The sequence below is a fragment of the Rhinoraja longicauda genome, chromosome 26 (assembly GCF_053455715.1).
Source record: "Rhinoraja longicauda isolate Sanriku21f chromosome 26, sRhiLon1.1, whole genome shotgun sequence".
In the NCBI taxonomy this organism is placed as follows: Eukaryota; Metazoa; Chordata; class Chondrichthyes; order Rajiformes; family Arhynchobatidae; genus Rhinoraja; species Rhinoraja longicauda.
Genome location: NC_135978.1, coordinates 14,710,005 through 14,732,167, shown reverse-complemented (window position 1 = coordinate 14,732,167; position 22,163 = coordinate 14,710,005). Strand labels below are relative to the sequence as shown.

Genomic DNA, 22,163 nt, shown 5'->3' with positions numbered 1-22,163 from the left:
TGGAAAACGTGGATCACTTTCCATATATTGAGAGTCATCCCAACATGAAGGCAATTATCATGAATTTCATCATCTAGTCCAGTGCACCTCTGATTGTCAGTGCTCTTCCAGGATAGTTGAGGTTCTTATCATGCTGAACCAGCTCTGGTGGGTGGGCATCGTTGTCCACCTAGCTGACATAAGGCTCTGGCAATAACAAGCATTCTGCTCCAAACTCTGTGATGAGATTTCTCGGAGGGCAGAGGAAGCATTTTAAGGATAGTTCTGAAGGGGAACGAATCTTCACCAACTCGAGGGATCCTTGCCCTTGAGCCAGATTGAACACTTTGAATCTCTGATGGGGAGCATGCAGAGGTTATGCACGAACACCCTCTTTTTTTTAAATGAGGGGTACTGATTTTGGATGATTAGACATGATCATATTGAATGGCGGTGCTGGCTCAAAGGGCTGAATGGCCTACTCCACCTATATTTTATGTTCCTATGAAATGCGACTATGTCACATACCAAAGCAAAATCTATTGATATTGGCAAAATGCTGGAGTATCTCAGCAGGTCAGGCAGCATCTCTGGAGAAAATAGACGGGTGACGTTTTGGGTTGGGACCCTTCTTCAGACTCAGAATTCAGAGACGGAAGAAGGATCCCAACCCGAAACGTCACCTATCCATTTTGTCCAGAGATACTGCCTGCCCAGCTGAGTTACTCCAGCATTTTGTGTCCATCTTTGGTATAAATCATCCATCTGCAGTTCTTTTTAAAACAAATCTATTGATACTGTGACTTAATTGGGAGACTCAGCATTCCCTGAACTTACTGTAGAATGAGCCTAAGGCTGATATTCATGCTTCGAAACAAAAGTCTTCAGCATTCATACCTAATCTGCCTGGTGGATGTAGCTGGCTCTCCTTGTTTCACTTCGCGTTTCAGCTGCATTGAAGCCTCTGTCATGCCCACAGGAAACGAACTCCAACAGTCACATTGTCGCAAGCTGCAGTAAGCACGACTGAGCTGGGAACTTACACCATCATGAGGTCAAACTCCCTCCCACTACATTTCATTCCACAGCTATGTTTGCAGTATACGTAGTGATGGGGCGAGTGAATCTTCGTAGACCACATGAGATTTATGGAGGTTTAACTCGCCATTAATAAGAATGGAAGCTTGACATGATGCCAGAGATGGAAGATTGTTTGCCCATTGGGTCTATGCCAGATTTTAGATCATCCTCGTCAGTCCCATTATTTGTAATATATTCTCTCTTATGTGGACATCAAATCTTCCCCATCCCAGCAATTCCCCTGAACTACACTGGGGCAATTTACAATTAACTTACCTGTTTAAGACCTGGGACCATACTGGAGGACCCAGTGGAAGGTCAGGCTGACAACACCTGACATCAGGATTATTTCTGTGTCGCTGGAGCTGTGCAGCAGGAGCTCTAACTGTTACGTCACTTCTGACTGCTGTGACTTCTTGAAAAGAAATGCTATAGACTTTGGGTGATGAGGTTGTCAGGTTTTTAATTTTGCCATCAAAAGCTGCCTTTGAGAATTAATTTTTAGGGATCTGCACGTGCAACGTCAGATTTCCCAACCTTTTTAAATGAATCAAGCTAGTTTCACAAAGTTTTCCGATGGATGCTGTCAGGCATTGAGGCGTTGTGTTGGACATGTAGAAACTGAAGGTTCGCCATTCACTTTCTGTCGCTGTAAGAATGCCATTTGGAAAGAGTACCGGAGGGCAGCCTGTGGCTAAGAAACAATTTCAAGTGAGGAGCAGTGCCTTCTGGAAATGGAGATGAAAAATGCAAATTACTTGCGTATTCTAGTCATTTTAATTTACACGGTGGTAACAACAGTGGCTTGGCTAAGTAAGTCTGACTTTCAGCTGAGAGAATGGTCTAATAATTTTCAAAATTACATGTAATTTGAATTGACAGACTGTTGCAATTTTAAATGCATTCATTTCATTTTATTTTGCTGTCTGATCAACCGGGGCATGCTATCTCAGTGTTATTAGTGGATGTAAATTTTTTTGGTTGCCATTTTTAGAATATTAAATGGAGAGATGGGAATTTAAATCTGTGCATCTTCACTGCTAGTTGAGTCTTAGATTTTATCCTTTCTCTTTGCTGACTTGAATGTTCTGGTGCATGGTGGAAGATGAGAAGGGGCTATTGGTTAACATACCCTTTGGGCAAATGAGGGATATCTAATGTTACAACTAAAGGCCACATAAGGCGGCGATAGATAGATTCTTGAATAATACGGGTGTCCTAGGGTTATGGGCAGGAGAATGGGGTTAGGAGGGTGAGATAGATCAGCCATGATTGGATGGCGGAGTAGACTTGAAGGGCCAAATGGCCTAATTCTGCTGCTATCACGTCCTTTATGCCGTTTTACCTTGCAGTGACTCCTGTCTAGAGAGAACATGAAGGATATATGGATGAAATTATAGAACGGGTGATGCTGTGAAGTGTGAGGGCATACTTTATTCCTTCCAATCACTGTATCAGATTTTATATTGGACACAAAAGTGATTTTGAGGAATATCTTGAAGAAGGAAATATTGAAGTGGAACAGAATTTCATTACTTTGTACCTTGGCAGTGAAGGTAAATTCACTGTCATGCGAGAATCCAGAATAGTATGAATGCAGATATTTCAGGCAATTGTAAGGCAAAGAATGAGGATATGAAGTGAGAAGATTATGAAATAATTTGGAAATGAAAATGTTCATTCTAGTATCAAGGCCTTGCTGAAAAAAAACATACAGATTAGCAGCACTGCATTTATGCTGCAATTAGATTCTGGATGTGATGGAACCTGCAGAGGGAAAAACATGGGAGATATCTAGGAGTAAGTTGGAATGGTCAGGTCTTAAGGCAGCAGCCATAGCTGAATGTTTCCATCACATATTAGCTGAGACAGGCATGAAGTATGGCAGTGTAGTAAAAATTGTTTATTCACTTAAACTATAACAACATTTAAGGTACTAGAACAACGTGTGCAAGACATTTGGACAGGTTCGTGAATAGGAAAGGTTTAAAGGGATATGGGCCGAATGCAGACATGTGGGGCTAGCATAGATGGGGCATCTTAGTCGACATGGAGAAGTTGGGCCGAAGGGTCTTGTTTCCATGCTGTATGACTCTGACTCAGTGACCTATCTGCTTCTGGGGCAGTGAAGACACTAATAGAGATAAAGTAAGAAGAAAAAATTATACACTCATTATAAATTACCAAGCAGGATTTTATGTTAAAGTGGGAAAAGGCATTGTGAACTGTTTTGATCCAAACAAAGAAATTGCAATGAGGATGCAACATTCTGAGAACCAGGAATTTCACGGTGACCGAGGTATGTGAACTTTTGATTTATTGAACTGATATTCAAGCAAGCATTTCTGGATGCATTTGTTACCACTGAATTTCCTGTTCCACTCGTGCTGTTCCTGCTGTGTTGAACATATGAGATATAGACTGCAGGAATGCCTTGCATCCAAAATTGATTTTGAAGAAATGCCAGATGTTGTCATCGCTGGAAAGCTCAAGCTTATTGTTTTGTCAGCATGCGGGTGACTTGTGGTGCTGGTTTTGGGACCGTACAATTGCTATGTTCCTTTGGCCACATTGTAAAGCCACCAGCAGGTCACGAGGAGGCCAGTGGCTGAAGAGTGACAGAGGAATTTAACCCTCCAATTCCAGCCTTCCTGAAGAAGAATCACATCCATGAGAGACATTGCTCCTAGCCTCCACAGTACCATTTACTAATTGGTAAATGTTCCAAGCAGCTTGTTTCTTTTGCTCACTGTTTGTTCACAAACATGTATCCAGCTGCGTCTGCCCTCAGTGCAAAAGGGATTTAGAGAGAACAGTTCCATTATTGCACAGCGTAGGACTGACCCAAGTTCAATCTCTGCTGTGTGTAATCGTCTTCACCATACAGATGAGAAAGGGAATGATTTGACCCAACCTTGTTTGCAATTCAGCTTGGGCATTTAGTTTTCAGCTTGGGCATTTAGAGGATATTCAGCTTGGGCATTTAGTTTTCAGCTAGGGTTGCCAACTGTCCCGTATTAGCCGGGACATCTCATATTTTGGGCTAAATTGGTTTGTCCCGTATGGGACCGCCCTTGTCCCGTATTAGTAGGGTTGCCAACTTCCTCACTCCCAAAGAAGGGACAATGGCGGGCCGGGCGGCCGCCATTGGTGGCACGGGAGCACGTGGCTGCTGGCTGTGTGAGTGGGGTGCCGTCACCTTGTCCTGTATTTGGGAATGAGGAAGTTGGCAACCCTATTTTCAGCGAACATTCAGTTGGGTAAATTTCACCCGGGTGGTAAACTGGATAGCCTCCTAACATAGAAAGGCTTGGAATTGGAGGGAGTTAAGTTGCTCTATCAGTGTTCAAACACTGGCCTACCTCTGACCTGCTGGTGGCTTCACAACTTGGCCAAAGGAACTGGCATAAAAACAAATTGGAAATCCTCAGCAGACCCATCAGCATAAGTGGAGAGTGTAAAAACGGTCAACGTTTTAGATCAGTATTCTTGTATCATTATTGGCAAGTGTTTCAGTTGCAAAGGAGAAGGGGAGGAGTAACGAAAATATGATAAGAGGATAAGAGGAGGAGAGGAAAGGTTGAATGACCAAAATAGTCACAGCATAAAGGAAAATAGGGTGGTAATGGTACGTGAAGAAGCTTCTTGTGGCTCCTGATGATTAGAAAAAGGGCAGCAGGATTAGTATTTGAAATTACTGAAAAACGCTGGATGCCATAGATCTGGAATAAAATATAGGGAAAATGAATATTTGGGATTATCTAATAGCCCAGAAGGAGGCCATTTGGCCCCATCTGGTCTATGTCGACCCTCATGGGAGCAATCCCGTTAATTGCATTACCCTTCCCCATATTGCCGTATACTGCTGCAAATTATTCTTTCTCACAGTTGCATGCCAGCCTCCCTTTGATTCTTTTCGCTGAAGCCAACACTAAGGTACAACTTGAAGAAGCTAGTTATCTACCAGAATATCTTTGGAGTGTGGGAGATAACCAGTATGTCCAGGAGAAATACACAGTCATTGAGGGAAAATGCAAGCTCCGCACAGTACCCAAGATCAAGATTGAACCCGAGAGCAAACATTATTGAACAATCCTGCTTTCTTGGATAGATGCCTGTATTGGAATTTTGCTGCAGCAACTTGTTCATTTGCATTGCAGCTCATCCAGAAAAAAAAATCGGCATGACAGTTGGGTTGTTGAGAGAACTTATACCGTGATAGATCCAAAGATCTCAGATCTTTTTGATGCCATACTGACTAAATTGTAATGGCTGAAGGCTGGCTTGTGTGCCACAGGATACCTTAGGAGGAGGCTGCAATGGACCCTTAGTTGGACATGTGGCTAAATATGGTTTCAAATACTTCAGTCATGCATTTTGTACTACTTGTGGTGTTGAGAAGGGATATGGTCGTAAGTTCGCTATGACATCGGGGAAAGCCATTCAACTCATTATGTCATTCATCAGCAATCCCATTGATTGTTTACCCTGTTACTTTTTAGCCCATAGCACTGCAAATGATTCTCTTTAATGATTGTACAATCCACTTTTAAGAGCCTAATTGTCTCTGGTTCTTTCACCCCTGCTAACAGATTTACAGATCATAATTTCTCGATTCCTCATGTCCTCCAATCTCTTGCCCAGAAATTTAAATCTGCACCACCCCTCTGTCATGCTTAGAAATTAATTTTTCACATCAACAAAGGACAAAAAGCAATCACAACTGTGGAAGTAGACATTTAGTTCCAATATTTGAACAGCCAGAAGACAGAAAACCATTATCAACCAGCAAACATAAGGAAACAAGCCAATTAAACTGCTCAAATTGTTTCAGACACTATCTCTATGTGAACTTGCTATCTGTTGTTCAAATAACATTGCCAATTTTATATACTCAGAATGAAATTCACATCTAAATAATTGTAAGTGTGTGCAGAAGTTTGGGAAGATAACAAGAAACTGGCAATAGAGATGGACTTTTTGGCAGGTGTGTCGGCAGACCAAAAATTAATGCATTATAAATAAATGTTAATGTCTGTCCCTTGGGTTAAGATCTGCTAATATGAGATTGCAGTTGCAGGAATTTTGAGCAAAAAATCACAAGTGCTGGAGGAACTCAGTGGGTCAGACAGCACCTGATGGGAATGGACAAAGTTTTGGTCTGAGCCCTTATTCAGACTGATGGAGTAGGGAGTAGAAAGCTTGAAATGAGAGGTAGGGTTGGGGCATAGCCAGGTAAGTGACAGGCAGATTCAGGTGAGGAGGGGGTGTGATTTGCATATGGGCTGAGTAAACGACAAAGGCGAGTCCCTTCTTCAGACTCGACCCGAAATGTCACCTATTCCTTTTCTCCAGAGATGCTGTCTGACCCGTTGAGTTACCCCAGCTTTTTGTGTCTATCTTCGGTTTAAACCAGCATCTGCAGTTCTGTGCTACACATCTTGAAACACTAGCCCTTGTGATGAAACTACTGCAATGCTATTGGGTGCAGAGTTTTATAATTGGCAGCCAACAGTTGGACATTGTGGTGGTGTTCCCCTGTTTATGGAATTGACTGGCACTCTATCCAGTCATTACATTCACCCCTCGACCACCGGCTCAGTGTTTGCAGCGTGTATCTCCTACGAATAGTGTAATTGCTGTGGTGTTTTCAGGAAGTGCAGTCTCTTGCAGTACCCTTGCAGTCACAGTGTTCTTCCACCTGTTCATTTGTATTTCTTATCATTAGTTGACCCTGAAGATATTGACAGTGGGAGGTTTAGTGAAGGTGATATCATTGAATGTCAAGGGTAGGTGGTTCTATCCTGTAATTTAAAACGTAAATGGATAAGTGTACCAAAAAGCTATTTGCAGCTTTCACTATCCCTGTGTTTTCCAGGATCTTTGCCTTATTGTCTATCACGGGAAAGGTCATTTACATGGGTCCTCTTTTTACCACCTTGATCAGTGGTCAAAGTGGGAATTTTTCATCTATCAAGAAATGGAATAGAGATCTTCACTGTAGTCTTACCTAGAGAAAAAAGTGGGATGTTTTATAGGCCGTGGAATGTTGCTTGAGTCATCAATAAAACAAAATATGATAAATTTAATAAAACGTATAATTCGGTGACCAATAAATATTTTATTACAGTCTATTTCCAGATGGACTCTTTTCCCTATGCCACTTTTTCATTAAAACTAATTGGGTCTTCTGATATCATACCATACATTGAGTGGACCCTTTCCAGCATTGACAGCCAACAACATTAAGTTTCTAAAATGTCCTCTCTCCAAACTTGTCTGTCTTCTGCTGAAAGACAGCGCTTCACAGTGGGCTGTAGGTTCTTCTTGTGCAAGAACAGCCAATGTATCCAGTTTCAATATTTTCACACAAGCCTAAACCATGCCAAGATGACTAGAGGATTGATGAGATGAGAGAAACAAATCTAATTGTGACTGTTCACTATTTCAGGATAGTTGAAATCGTTATCTTTTTTATTCTTTTGTAGGATTCAGCATTGATGGCATGGCCAAAAGCTATTGTCCCATTACTAATTGCTGTACAGAAGCTGGCAATGAACTACTTGAATTGCTGGAGTTATTTATGAGAGTTATTTCTGCAATGTGGTGAGGGAGGGAGTTCCACAAGTTATACTGAAACACCTTCTATATCTTTCCATCGCAGCTTGATGTGTGATCTCAGGAACGTATAGTAAGTGGTATACCCTTCACTTGCCAAACTCTGTCCTGCCCCCACCTCTCTTCCAGCTGTCTCTCTCCACCATCAGTCTGAAGAAGCGTCTGGATCTGAAACGTCACCTGTCCATGTTCTCCAGAGATGCTTCTTGACATGCTCAGTTACTCCAGCATTTGTTTTATTTTTTTGGTATACCAGCATCTGCAGTTCCATGTGTCTCTACCATTATGTCATCTGGCTTTGCCCATCTGGATGTCCATTTGATGTATTCAATTTGGGAGTTGATGTTGATGAAGTTTTGGTGAGTTAAAGTAGTGTATTTTGCACTTGGTATGGACTGCAACAAGAGAGCATTGGCGTTGAAGTGATTAAAATGGTGAGTGGTGTATCTGTAAAGTGGACAGACGAGTCCAGAATATTTTTGTGTTAGTTGACAATTATTGGAGCTGCACTCAGCTGTGCAAATGTAGAGTATTCCACCATTCACCTAATTAAGCCTTTAAATAGTGGAAAGGCTTTAGAAAGTTAATTTGAGTATGGAACCTTAACCTGCAGTAGTAGCAACAACATTTGCATTGATCCAGATAAGTTTTGGACAGTAGTGGAAAATTAACTCGCGCATTGTCAAAGAAAATCTCGCACAGATGGTTGGATTCACTAAGAAATGGTCACTGCTTGGTGTGAATGTTATGGCTATTTATCAACCAATTTCTGAATGTTGTTCAGATGTAAGACATGTGACCTTGGATGACTACATTATCTATGTGGCTGTAAATGACTGTTGAGAAATGATAAGTGAACATTTTCACTTCTAACTTTATGACTGAGTTAAGATTGCTAATGAAGCTTAAAAGATGATTTGTTCTATTGCTGAAATTACTCTCTGATGACCCCATGCATCTGAGTTTGTCAGGTGTAACTTCATCATTGGAGAATTTCTCTTTTAATTCCCAATTCTTCAGTTGTACAAAGGCTCCTGGACGCTAACTCAGACAAATGCTTTATTGATGCCAAGGGCAATCACTTTCATCATTTTTTTAATGCTTCATATCTTTGCTCGTAGCTTTAGTGATGTTTGAAGCTAAATTTCCTGACAAGACCAAACCATGCCTGAACTATTTTTTTATTCCTGCTCTAACCCCTGGTCCCTAGATTAGCCAAGACTAAAGTGAAATACATTAAACACTGGAAATCTGAAAAGGATAGAAGATGCTGGAAATACTCAGCAGCTCAGATAACATTTGTTGAGAGAGATCGATTTGACAATTTGAATGGATAACCTTCTGTCAGCATGAAATCAGTAATAACCTCCTCCATGTGATACACACCTATTATGTGGGCTGCCCAACATCACCCTTCCTTTCTCTATTGCCAAAGGGACTATTTTGATGTATGCCTTTGCCACGTTGACAATCAGGATAATTCTGCTTCTGTATAACAGTATAACAGTATAACAGAGCTTTATTTGTCATTCGGTACCGAAGTACCGAACGAAACTACATAGCAGTCATAGAAAAAAAGAACACAAGACACATAGCCCCAACACAAACGTCCATCACAGTGACTCCAAACACCCCCTCACTGTGATGGAGGCAACAAAACTTCCACTCTCTTCCCCACGTCCACGGACAGACAGCTCGTCCCCGACCGACCCACACAGTCCCCGCAAGGGGATGGAAGTCCCCCCGGCCGAATCGCACTGGGCGCTGAAATGTCTCGCGGCCGAGCCGGGCGATGAAAGGCCCCGCGACCAAGCCTTGCGCAGCTAAGTCCCGTGGTCGAGCCGCACCAGCGATGTAAAGTCCCGCAGCCGAGCCGCACCGGGCGATGTTAAGTCCCGCAGCCGAGCCGCACCAGCGACAGTAATCCTCAGTAATCCTCAGTCTCCATGGTATTTGTTGCTTTATTGCATCACTAAAGATATTACAGTGCAGCCCAATCTATGAACGTGTTACTCAATAAGGCATGTTTAAAGAATATTTTTGGCTTGCAGTGTGGAGTGGAAGCTAGGTCACCTCATGCCATGTAAAATTGTCTAGTTCTTTACAGTTAAGTCCTCATCATTGTTCCTATTGTCGGTTTCTGGTGTCAAATTCCTTGACAGATTCCTTGACACTGTTCTCCTTCAACAATTTAACTCAAGTACTTTCATTTGTCTTTGCCTCATTAATGGTCCATTATTTGCGTTAGTAAAGAAAAATAGTTTGTTATTGTCTTGAATGTTGAAAGACAGTGGTGATTCTATAACTCACTGATAGTTGCAGCCCCTCGATCTCTTGGATTAACAAGTCGGCCCCAGTGTGATCACAGTCCATGTCACTCGACACAGGGAGTTGGGAGGGGGGGTGGATGTGCCTGGCCCTCATACGATTTCCGTATAAAGCCCTGGTGACATTGCTCGCTTGTGCCCTTGTTGCAGTGGGGAATAGCATCACACCTGCCATGCACCCTCAAGAAACACTCCTGCACCACTGAGAGATATCACAATGTTTCAATGCCAATCATCTTGGAAGAAGCAGAAGTTTGAAAAATTCAATCAAATATTTTTTTTAATTAGGGCTGCTTCTGCCTTCATTCAATTGTTTCCCTCACAAACAGCCTTGTTAGCTGGTCTTTTGGGCAAACAATTATATGGGCACCATTCACCAAATTTGCTCGCACCCTTGGTAACCCTTAACAAACCCAGGTTTGCTCTTCCTGGGGTCATCCTGATTCATAGGCCTCTCACCATTGAGATATTCAGTTGCACCAAAATTGTTGCTGGAACTGGATAACTGAATGGTGGAGGCTGCCAGCCAACATTAAGGGCGGGAAATTCCAACTCGGGTCATGATGAGGAATGGGCTTTCATATGCAATGGTAATGTGGAATGTGGTCAGTTTGGTGCTTCATGGACTATTGATATCCGGCCCTTTGCAGGAAGTGATGGTTGGTTTTGACACGTACTTTGACCATGCTACATTCTGATATGACAGAACTGTCTTTTGTTTGTTATCTGAGTTGGATTGACTTTCCAATTTTTCAGACAAATAATGCATTTTGTCAAAAGGCTTTATTTCTGTTGGCATGTATACTTGAATCATTGATACTACTAAGGTTTGTCATAGGTTTAGTTCATGTTTGCATCTAAGTAGACCTGTCTGTGCTTGACCTGCAGGCAGTCCTGTTCACACTAAGCCATTATGTGGACAGTGAAAAGATTGGGAAGTTGGATATTTAATTTGGAATGAAGGACGTTGTCCGTATCATGATGCTGTGTTGCATTGCAACCTAAGCGCATTGCACACAGTACTGGCTAAGTGTACACTGATGAGCCAAAACATTATGTCATCATGGGCATTGCAGGGTGCGATGCACTGTGTATTGTGACACATTCCTCCCATGACTACCATTAAAGTTTTCTGTGACTTTTGCCGCAGTAGACCTTCTGTCGGTTCGGACCAGACGGGATAGCCTTCGTTGCCCTTGCGCATCGATGAGCCTTGGTTGCCGGTTTGTGGTCTGTCCCTCCTCGGACCACTGTCGGTAGGTACTCACCACTGCTGACCGGGAGCACCCCACAAGCCTTGCCATTTCAGAGATGCTCTGACCCAATAGTCTGGCCATAACAATTTGGCCCTTGTCAAAGTCGCTCAGGTCTTTACCCCTGCCCATTTCTCCTGCATCCAACACATCAAGAACTGACTGTTCACTTGCTGCCTAATATATCCCACCCCTTGACAGGTGCCATTGTAACAGAATAATCAATGTTATTCACTTCACCTGTCAGTGGTCATAATGTTTTGGCTCATTGGTGTATTTAGTGGTCTGCATGCAGTTGCTTTTTCAGTTGTGGCCTTTCACCTCCAGTGGTGATGGGGATTGTGCTGTTTACATATCAACATGCAGTCATTGCTTTGTGATCAGTCACTGACTCTCAAGTGTTATTTTGCATAGAAAATATTTTTTTCAGCCTGGCTTTCATCCAAGGGCTTGGATTACTTCAGATGACATTTGAAATTAAATAGTTTATACTGCAAAGGTTTACTCTTGGCTTAATTTATGTTTGTATTTCATCAGACGTTTTCAACACTACAGGCTATTTTGAAGCTATTTATTGAAAAGATTTTAATGTTTCTATTTCTCTTGCCTCTTCATTGGCATAATTTGTGTCAGCCCTCTGCTTAATGTTGAGGCGCCTCGACAGGATGCAGCTTTTAATCTTGTTTTACCCACTTTATGAGCTGTATGTTATTAGTCCAAGCTGCAGTGGTAATTTGCTAACATGTATCCAAACCACTCTTGATCAGTTTGTACCTGAAGTGCTCATTTCCTTACCCAGAATGAACAGGAACTGGAATTAATGCAGTCAATAGCTTCTGTTGAGTACATCTCTTTCCCTCGCCCACTAAAATGCTTGTAGCTTTTGCCACAGTTCCTGGTCTGGGTTTTTCCATAAACTCCATCCAAGACATTGTATTGATTGCAGCGACAAGAAAGACATGGTTAAATCTGCTGAGCAGCCTGGTATTTGTAACGTAATCAGGATGGCCCCAAACGTACTCTTTTGGCAAGCAAAATTGCATAAAGGAGACATTGGCCATTTTCTATAGCAGTTCGATTCATTCCATTGAAGCAATGCGTCAAACTTTCTACCAGCAGGATGCGGAGAGTATAATCCGGTTCTCTGATTATAAGTAATAATCAGATAGCTGGATTATACACCACAGTTCACAAGGATTACTAAGATTACTAAAAGAGCAGAGGCATGAAGTCTTCATGGGAGGTAGTTATTTTGGTGAATTTGAATCATAGAGTTTAAGAAACTGTTCCTTATAGCTCATGGTGCAAAGACGAGGGTATACAAATTTAACATGGGCAAGGGAAAGTGTGAGTGCATGTTCAGACAGTGGTACTTGGAACTAGCTGTAGTGAAAGTGGCAACTTCCATAATGAATATAAAACTAAATCCATAGACTTTTGAATGAAATAAACTTTCTTTCAGAAAAATGTCTTTCAGGGACATTGTGGGGCAATGGGAGTGTATGGGTTGCTCTACAGAGCGCTGTGAAGACTCGATGGGCCACACACTGCCCTTGCTGTAACGATTGCACGACTGTATGACAGATTTAAATAAAAGATTGCAACAACACCTGCATTTTTTATGCAGATGATATTGGAAATGCTCAGCTAATTAAATAATATTATGAAAAGAGAAAATAGAGATGATGTTTCAGATCATTGATTTTCCATCAGACCCGAAGAATTAATGGTCTTTTCTGTTCACATTTCTAGCATCCATGTTGTTCTGCTGCTCTATTTTTTAATTATTTTACTGGTATTCATTCCTTGAGAAAGATTTGATCTCTCTTTTTTTTTTTGCAGAGCGTCAGCATCAATAAGGCCATTAACGCACAGGAAGTTGCTGTGAAGGAAAAACATGCCAGAAATATCCTTTCTTTTGGGTGGAGTTGGAGCGAGCACAAAAGGAACCCTTATTCGGACTGTGTTTGTTTCCCATTGACTGGGCTGTGTGAGTGTACGGACTGTGGTTTCCTGATTCTCCTTCAGATGTTTTCAATGTGTTGATGCTGGGTGGCGACATTTTCTGGATTGCACTCCACATACTTAGACACATTAGCCAATGTGGAAACTGTGAGTGCAGAATTTGCAGGTGCATTTGGGAGATTTGTGTGGTTACTGCCTTACATGGGAACAGTGTGTGCCTCTGCTCCTTGACTAGACATTTGGCATACCATCATGCAGTTCAAAGCCGGAATTGTTTTGTTTTCTCTTCTCCCATATATGTATAATTTGCCTTTGGTCTATGGTTCCTTGCCCAAAGGTATAATTCTTCTGTATGATATCATCCCTACATATATAAACCCTACATTCTCTGGCAAGAATCCGTAGGTGGTGAGCAGGTGTTAGAACTCAGCTATTTTTATTCTTAATATAGTATATTCTTAATATAAATTCCCCCCACCGATGCAAATATTTACTTTTGGGAAGCCAAGGAGTTTTGATTCTGACAAGGATCCGAAAAGGTACATCGAAGGTAGACACAGAATGCTGGAGTAATTCAGCGGGACAGGCAGCATCTCTGGAGAGAAGGAATGGGTGACGTTTCGACCCGAAACGCCAACCATTCCTTCTCTCCAGAGATGCTGGCTTTCCCGCTGAGTTACTCCAGCATTTTGTGTATACCTTCGATTTAAACCAGCATCTACAGTTCTTTCCTACAGAAAAGCTACATCAGCAGGTTAGTGAAGAGTGCAAGTCTTTGAGTCTTTTTTGGTATCTTTTGAGATTTTGTTAATTAAACTACAATTTACTTTTCAGGTGATAGATTGCATTCTCATTCTGGCTGATCACATGGCTCAGATTGTATTTACATATCACATGCTGCTATTTGATATGGTAGACATACTACCATACATGATCTGGACACATCATTCTATTAGGGACACGCTTACTTTTAACTATTTTTTTGCTCATTTATTGTATGAGATCTTGACCATCATTTTTGCCCATTTACAATATCACAAATGAAGAATAGTTAATTGGATGTAAATTGGGTATCAAAGGTTACAGGGAGAAGGCAGGAGAATGGGGCTGAGAGGGGAAAATAGATCTGTCATGATTCAATGGTGGAGTCGACTGGATAGGCCGAATAGCCTAATTCTGTTCTTCTGTCTTCTGGTCTTAAGAAACTTTGCAGGCCCTAAGCAAGTAGTTTTGTATAACAAATAAAGTTCTGAAACCTGCATTTCCCTGTGCAATGAAAATCCAGACTTGAGGAAATGTTGGGATGGTGTTGGTTTTGCAGAAAGAACTCATGAGATTCTGGGTTAGGGTAAAAAAAAGAGACTAGGGATAGAGTTCCACACTGTACTTGGTATATTTTGGTACATGTTGGCTGAGCAGAATTACCATTGTGTAGCTTGATACAGTCGGAACTTTCTGATGAAATTTAGTGTATACTAGCAGGGAAGCTTGTGGAAGTGAAAAGATCCAGAATAATTAACCTACATTGGTTATCCCAATTGCAGCATCCATTTACACAAAAAGAAAGTGTGGGAAATGCCACGTGAAAATTGCTTTGTATCTGTTTTTTATCTGCAATTTCTCTAAGGTTTTAGCAATGTAGAGTAAAACTTGGGATTGATTGTAGCCAAAAGTTTTGTAATTGGAGTAACTTAATTCAGGAACAAATACATCCTCTAAACGTTAAGCACCAATCCTCAGTTCAATAGACAATAGACAATAGGTGCAGGAGTAGGCCATTCAGCCCTTCGAGCCAGCACCGCCATTCAATGCGATCATGGCTGATCACTCTCAATCAGTACCCCGTTCCTGCCTTCTCCCCATACCCCCTCACTCCGCTATCCTTAAGAGCTCTATCCATCTCTCTCTTGAAAGCATCCAACGAACTGGCCTCCACTGCCTTCTGAGGCAGAGAATTCCACACCTTCACCACTCTCTGACTGAAAAAGTTCTTCCTCATCTCCGTTCTAAATGGCCTACCCCTTATTCTTAAACTGTGGCCCCTTGTTCTGGACTCCCCCAACATTGGGAACATGTTTCCTGCCTCTAATGTGTCCAATCCCCTAATTATCTTATATGTTTCAATAAGATCCCCCCTCATCCTTCTAAATTCCAGTGTATACAAGCCCAATCGCATCAGCCTTTCAACATACGACAGTCCCGCCATTCCGGGAATTAACCTAGTGAACCTACGCTGCAGCAAGAATATCCTTCCTCAAATTTGGAGACCAAAACTGCACACAGTACTCCAGGTGCGGTCTCACCAGGGCCCGGTACAACTGTAGAAGGACCTCTTTGCTCCTATACTCAACTCCTCTTGTTACGAAGGCCAACATTCCATTGGCTTTCTTCCCTGCCTGCTGTACCTGCATGCTTCCTTTCATTGACTGATGCACTAGGACACCCAGATCTCGTTGAACTCCCCCTCCTCCTAACTTGACACCATTCAGATAATAATCTGCCTTTCTATTCTTACTTCCAAAGTGAATAACCTCACACTTATCTACATTAAACTGCATCTGCCATGTATCCGCCCACTCACACAACCTGTCCAAGTCACCCTGCAGCCTTATTGCATCTTCCTCACAATTCACACTACCCCCCAGCTTAGTATCATCTGCAAATTTGCTAATGGTACTTTTAATCCCTTCGTCTAAGTCATTAATGTATATCGTAAATAGCTGGGGTCCCAGCACCGAACCTTGCGGTACCCCACTGGTCACTGCCTGCCATTCCGAAAGGGACCCATTTATCCCCACTCTTTGCTTTCTGTCTGTCAACCAATTTTCTATCCCTGTCAGTACCCTACCCCCAATACCATGTGCCCTAATTTTGCCCACTAATCTCCTATGTGGGACCTTGTCGAAGGCTTTCTGAAAGTCGAGGTACACCACATCCACTGACTCTCCCCTGTCAATTTTCCTAGTTACATCCTCAAAAAATTCCAGTAGGTTTGTCAAGCATGATTTCCCCTTCGTAAATCCATGCTGACTCGGAATGATCCCGTTACTGCTATCCAAATGCTCAGCAATTTCGTCTTTTATAATTGACTCCAGCATCTTCCCTACCACTGATGTCAGACTAACTGGTCTATAATTACCCGTTTTCTCTCTCCCTCCTTTCTTAAAAAGTGGGATAACATTTGCTATCCTCCAATCCACAGGAACTGATCCTGAATCTATAGAACATTGAAAAATGATCTCCAATGCTTCCACTATTTCTAGAGCCACCTCCTTAAGTACCCTGAGATGCAGACCATCAGGCCCTGGGGATTTATCAGCCTTCAGTCCCATCAGTCTACCCAAAACCATTTCCTGCCTAATGTGGATTTCCTTCAGTTCCTCCATCACCCTAGGTTCTCCGGCCCCTAGAACATTTGGGAGATTGTGTGTATCTTCCTCAGTGAAGACAGATCCAAAGTAACGGTTTAACTCGTCTGCCATTTCTTTGTTCCCCATAATAAATTCCCCTGCTTCTGTCTTCAAGGGACCCACATTTGCCTTGACTATTTTTTTCCTCTTCACATACCTAAAAAAACTTTTGCTATCCTCCTTTATATTATTGGCTAGTTTACCCTCGTACCTCATCTTTTCTCCCCGTATTGCCTTTTTAGTTAACTTTTGTTGCTCTTTAAAAGAGTCCCAATCCTCTGTCTTCCCACTCTTCTTTGCTATGTTATACTTCCTCTCCTTAATTTTTATGCTGTCCCTGACTTCCCTTGTCAGCCACAGGTGTCTCTTACTCCCCTTAGAGTCTTTCCACCTCTTTGGAATAAATTGATCCTGCAACCTCTGCATTATTCCCAGGAATACCTGCCATTGCTGTTCTACCGTCTTCCCTGCTAGGGCCTCCTTCCAGTCAATTTTGGCCAGCTCCTGCCTCATGCCTCTGTAATCCCCTTTGCTATACTGTAATACTGACACTTCCGATTTTCCCTTCTGCCTTTCCATTTGCAGAGTAAAACTTATCATGTTGTGATCACTGCCTCCTAATGGCTCTTTTACCTCTAGTCCCCTTATCAGATCAGGATCGTTACACAACACTAAATCCAGAATTGCCTTCTCCCTGATAGGCTCCAGTACAAGCTGTTCTAAGAATCCATCTCGAAGGCACTCTACAAACTCTCTTTCCTGGGGTCCATTTCCAACCTGATTTTCCCAGTCTACCTGCATGTTGAAATCTCCCATAACCACCGTAGCATTACATTTTTGACACGCCAATTTTATCTCCTGATTCAACTTGCACCCTATGTCGAGGCTACTGTTTGGGGGCCTATAGGTAACTCCCATTAGGGCCTTTTTACCCTTACAATTTCTCATTTCTATCCATACTGATTCAACATCTCCTGATTCTATGTCACCCCTTGCAAGGGAATGAATATCATTCCTTACCATTAGAGCAACCCCACCCCCTCTGCCCACCTGTCTGTCTTTTCTATACGTTGTGTACCCCTGAATATTCAGTTCCCAGCCCTGGTCCTCTTGTAGCCATGTCTCAGTGATCCCTACAACATCATACTTGCCCATGACTAACTGAGCCTCAAGCTCATCCACTTTAATTTTTATACTACGCGCATTTAAGTACAACACTTTAACTTCTGTATTTACCTCCCCTCTCACATCGGTCACAATTGGCCCTGCCCTTAATTTCTTATCCCCTCTAGAACTTCTGTTCCCATTCTTCCGAGAGTCTTTTGCAATATCTCCTGTATTCCCTTTTTTTACCTCATCTTCATATTCACAATTTGTTAACCCCTCCCCCCCACTACTTAGTTTAAAGCCACAGGTGTCGCACTAGCAAACCTGCCTGCCAGAATGTTTGTCCCCCTGCTGTTAAGATGTAACCCGTCCCTTTTGTACAAGTCACCCCTAGCCCAGAAGAGATCCCAGTGGTCCAGAAATCTAAATCCCTGCTCTCTGCACCAGCCCCTCAGCCATAAATTCATACACTCTATCTCTCTGTTCCTGGCCTCACCAGCACGAGGTACCGTTAGCAGTCCAGAGATAACCACCTTCGACGTCCTACTTCTCAGTGTTTTTCCCAACTCTCTAAACTCCCGCTGTAGCACCTCCTTCCTCTTCCGCCCGACGTCATTCGTGCCCACATGCACAACGACTTCAGGTTGATCGCCTTCCCTCACTAGGATTTTCTGAAGCCGGTCCGTGATGTGTTGAACCCTGGCACCAGGGAGGCAACAGACCATCCTCAAGTCCCTCCTGCTGCCACAGAATCTTCTGTCCGTCCCTCGGACGATGGAGTCACCGACCACTACGGCTCTTCCTGACTTCGGTCTCCCCTGTCGAGTATCCTTGCCAACAGGTCCGCCACTCGGACTGGAAACGTCTTCTGCCCCGACAGTTCCCAAGAGGGTATACCTATTTGCAATAGGCACAGCCACCGGGGTCTCCTGTAGTCCTCGTCCACTCCCCCCTTAAACAGTCTCCCACCTTCGCTCGACCTGGACCCTTGGCGTGACAGCCTCACAATAGGTCCTGTCGAGGAAACTCTCGCATTCCCGGATGGCCCTGAGGTCATCCAACTGCCTCTCCAACTCCACCACACGTCCCTTCAGGAGCTGCACCTGGACACAGTTCTTGCAGGTGTAGCTCCCAGAAGCTCCAGCGACGTCCCTGTCTTCCCACATCCTGCAGGAAACACACTGCACCAACTTTTCCGCCATTACCTTGTGTCTGGCTTAAAACAATTGTAACCTCCTCACCGAAGACTCGCAGCCAAAGACTCGCACTTCCCTCACAGGGCTGCACCCTTTTGCAAGTCTTGCTTATATCACCAATTAAATTGCCTGATTGTCCAATTTACCAGACTTCTCACTTAAATGATCAACCAATCCACGTATTCTCTTCTGACTGACTTATTACACTGTAATTCCCACTCACTTACAGCCAATGGTGGTCCTCTCTCCAACTTCCCGACCTTTACAGACTGATTAACAGTGCCCTATTGGCGCTCTTTTTAAACTGCCGTTTCTACCACTATTAACAGGTACTTACTTTCAGCCAATGGTCGTCCTCTCTCCAACTTCCCGACCTTTACAGACTGATTAACAGTGCCCTATTGGCGCTCTTTTTAAACTGCCGTTTCTACCACTATTAACAGGTACTTACTTTCAGCCAATGGTCGTCCTCTCTCCAACTTCCCAACTTCCCGACCTGTACAGGGTAGTCATTCGATGACCTGTTTCTTTCTAAATAGTGCCATTAATTAAGAAACTCTTGAATAGTTGTGAATGCTCGATTTATTGCTCAGCGCTGTAGACTAATAGCAATTGTCTTAGCTTTTACTAAAAGAAGTGAATAACCAAACCTTATTCGGCCATTGGTAGCATTTTCACTTCTCTGTGAAATATGGATTTCCAAATCAGGAGAAATCTGGAGGACTTCATAAATTTTGAACCTGAAGTTAATTCTTGGTAGTGAAGAGAGTTCAGGGAAGTTAACAACTCTGCTTGAAAAAATATATTTGAAAAAAAAATCAATGCAAGTGATCTGTTGGATTGGACTTTATATCTACTGGCTTCTTCAATAATGTGGGAATACCTGACTGGACCATCCCCTCAGGCAGTGAGATTTTGAAGCCAGATGTAAACCCAAGTTGCCATGGGATGCTTCTGTTTCTCGTTTTGAAATTCTATTTGTCTAGCTCAAGGACGCCCAAATTACATCAAGAAAGGCGAGCATTCATGTGGGGGAAGGTGGACATGCTCCCATGCATTCGGCACAACACCTCTGCTAGAACTTTCACACTTAACCATTTCCTCAGCTGAGCTCAAGAAAGCCGTTAAAAGAATATATATATTTTAAAATAGACAAATGTGTTAGAAAAAAGATAGACACAAAAAGCTGGAGCAACTCAGCGGGTCAGCAGCATCTCTGGAGAAAAGGAATACGTGATGTAACCGAAATCACCTATTCCTTTTTTCCAGCGATAAACCAGCATCTGCAGTTCCTTCATGCACATCTGAAGTTCCTTCCTACACAAACGTGTTAGAAATATTTTGTTAGAAATATTTTTTTGTCAAATGGCACTGAAAGATAAAATTCCCTGACCATAACATATTTATATTAGAGTCTAAAGTTTTAGTATATCTTTTTCAGATGCCAAATGAGTTGCTGTCAATTTCTGTTTAGATATTGGAAGACAAGTTTTTGCACTATACATGTGTTAATGCTTTGAGTTTACAACTAAAAATTACTTGGATGGAGCACATAGTGTTCCAAAGTAGAAAAGAACTTAATTCGTAGCAATCCATGTTATCAAAGTAACAACATTTTGAAGCCCAAAACTGATCGCATCTGTTTACATGCATGTTTTTATGAAAAATGTATCTGCAGTTTCCTTAACCTGTTTCTGCACCATGCATTCTGGGCACGCATCATGAAAAGGGTGCTCATACCTTCTGGTCAGTGGTGAACCGGTTGCCTCTGTCCAGCAACGCAGTCCTTTGTTGGAAATTTTGTCACGTATTTCACAAGCTGCTTCGAGATGGACATCCAACTGTAAGTCCTACCATATTAATTTTTACTTGGTTGAACGTGCATTGATTAATGTTGAAGAGATGATGAAGGCAAATCATTATTCACACAATCCCTGAACCAAAAACGTACTTCAACACAACCGAGAGGGCATCTCTCATAATTCAAGATATTAAAGTTCCTTATTATTGGTTTGTGCCAAATGTGTCAGTAATTGGAAGACGTTTTTGCATTATACATGTGTTAATGCTTTGAGTTTACAACTAAAAATTACTTGGATAGAGCCCATAGTGTTCCAAAGTAGAAAATAACTTAATTATCAGTTGTGAGGCACCCTTAAGGTTGCTATACAAGGAGCATGTGTGGTCCATTTCCTTTCTTATACCACAGCAGTCACCTGACCAATCTGCCATTTCATCTGGCCATGTGGTTGATTTCTGCAGAGATTTGATTTCCAGAGAGAAAGGGAAAATGTGCCTGATGTAACCCTTATGTCAACAGCAATTTTTGTGTGTAGCTGCATTAAGCTGTGTGTAGAGCCCAAGTTCAGACATCACTTGTCGTCACATGCTGAGGTTCTACCTGTCTTCTTTGTTACGAAGGATGGGCCAGATTGTTGCAGTGGTTTATTCATTTAGACCTTGCCCCATTTGTTCTTGTAGAAACATTTTGACAGAAAAACATTTCTACAGAAAAGTATAGAGGCTGTGCCCTTTATAACAGCCGCTCAAATGCTTCATGGATGGACTGTTTGGAGATGAATCCTTTATAAAACTGCATGCACTAAATTGTTAGGTGCAGTGCATGAAGATAATGAGATATCCCAATTGTATTACTATACATAACAAATACAATATAGGGGAAAACAAGATACGGTTCCTGCCTTTATATAACTGAATACTTTCTGGGAGCAATTAAATTGGAGTTTAACTACTATTTCTGTTGCATACCAACTTACTTGGTTTGGTTGAATGAATTATTGAAATTCGCAGTCTAAATTTTTCACTGCCTCAGTCTATCTCAGCAAGTACATGATTTTTGAACCCAAGGACCATTTCTGAGGCATAAGATAATTTCTTGAATGAAACTTACTTTTCAGTTTGTTTAGAAAAACTTGGAAACTTTATAAATAATGAGTTTTTTGACTATTTTACATTTAAACTACCTGAAACTTTAAGTTTCTCAGTACATTAATAAGAGAACAAATGTCTTTAATAGTTTTCTGCTGGTTATCAGGTATGTTATCAGGTAAGCGATTGACCAGTGCAGATGGTTTTTAAGGAGGAATATAGGATAGAGATTTTGAGGAGTTTGTGAACTTGCAAAGTCATGAAATTTAGACATGAAATTTAAAATGAACGTGATCATTTTAGGTAATTGGGAATGGTAAATTTACAAGTGGCAGGAGC

General features: G+C 42.1%; 1 protein-coding gene across 4 annotated transcripts in view; it reads left to right on the top strand.

Annotated features, from left to right (window-relative positions):
- Positions 1–22,163, top strand: part of hip1 (huntingtin interacting protein 1) — a 211,670-nt gene that overhangs the window by 73,342 nt on the left and 116,165 nt on the right. For all 4 annotated transcript variants that reach the window (XR_013548945.1, XM_078422446.1, XM_078422445.1 and 1 more), the window contains exons 2-3: positions 13,100–13,163; positions 20,636–20,778. Coding sequence is in view for 3 of the 4 variants with exons in the window: in XM_078422446.1 (XP_078278572.1) it covers positions 13,100–13,163; positions 20,636–20,778 (207 nt within the window). In the remaining variant the exon portion in view is untranslated. The remainder of the gene's footprint in view (positions 1–13,099; positions 13,164–20,635; positions 20,779–22,163) is intronic.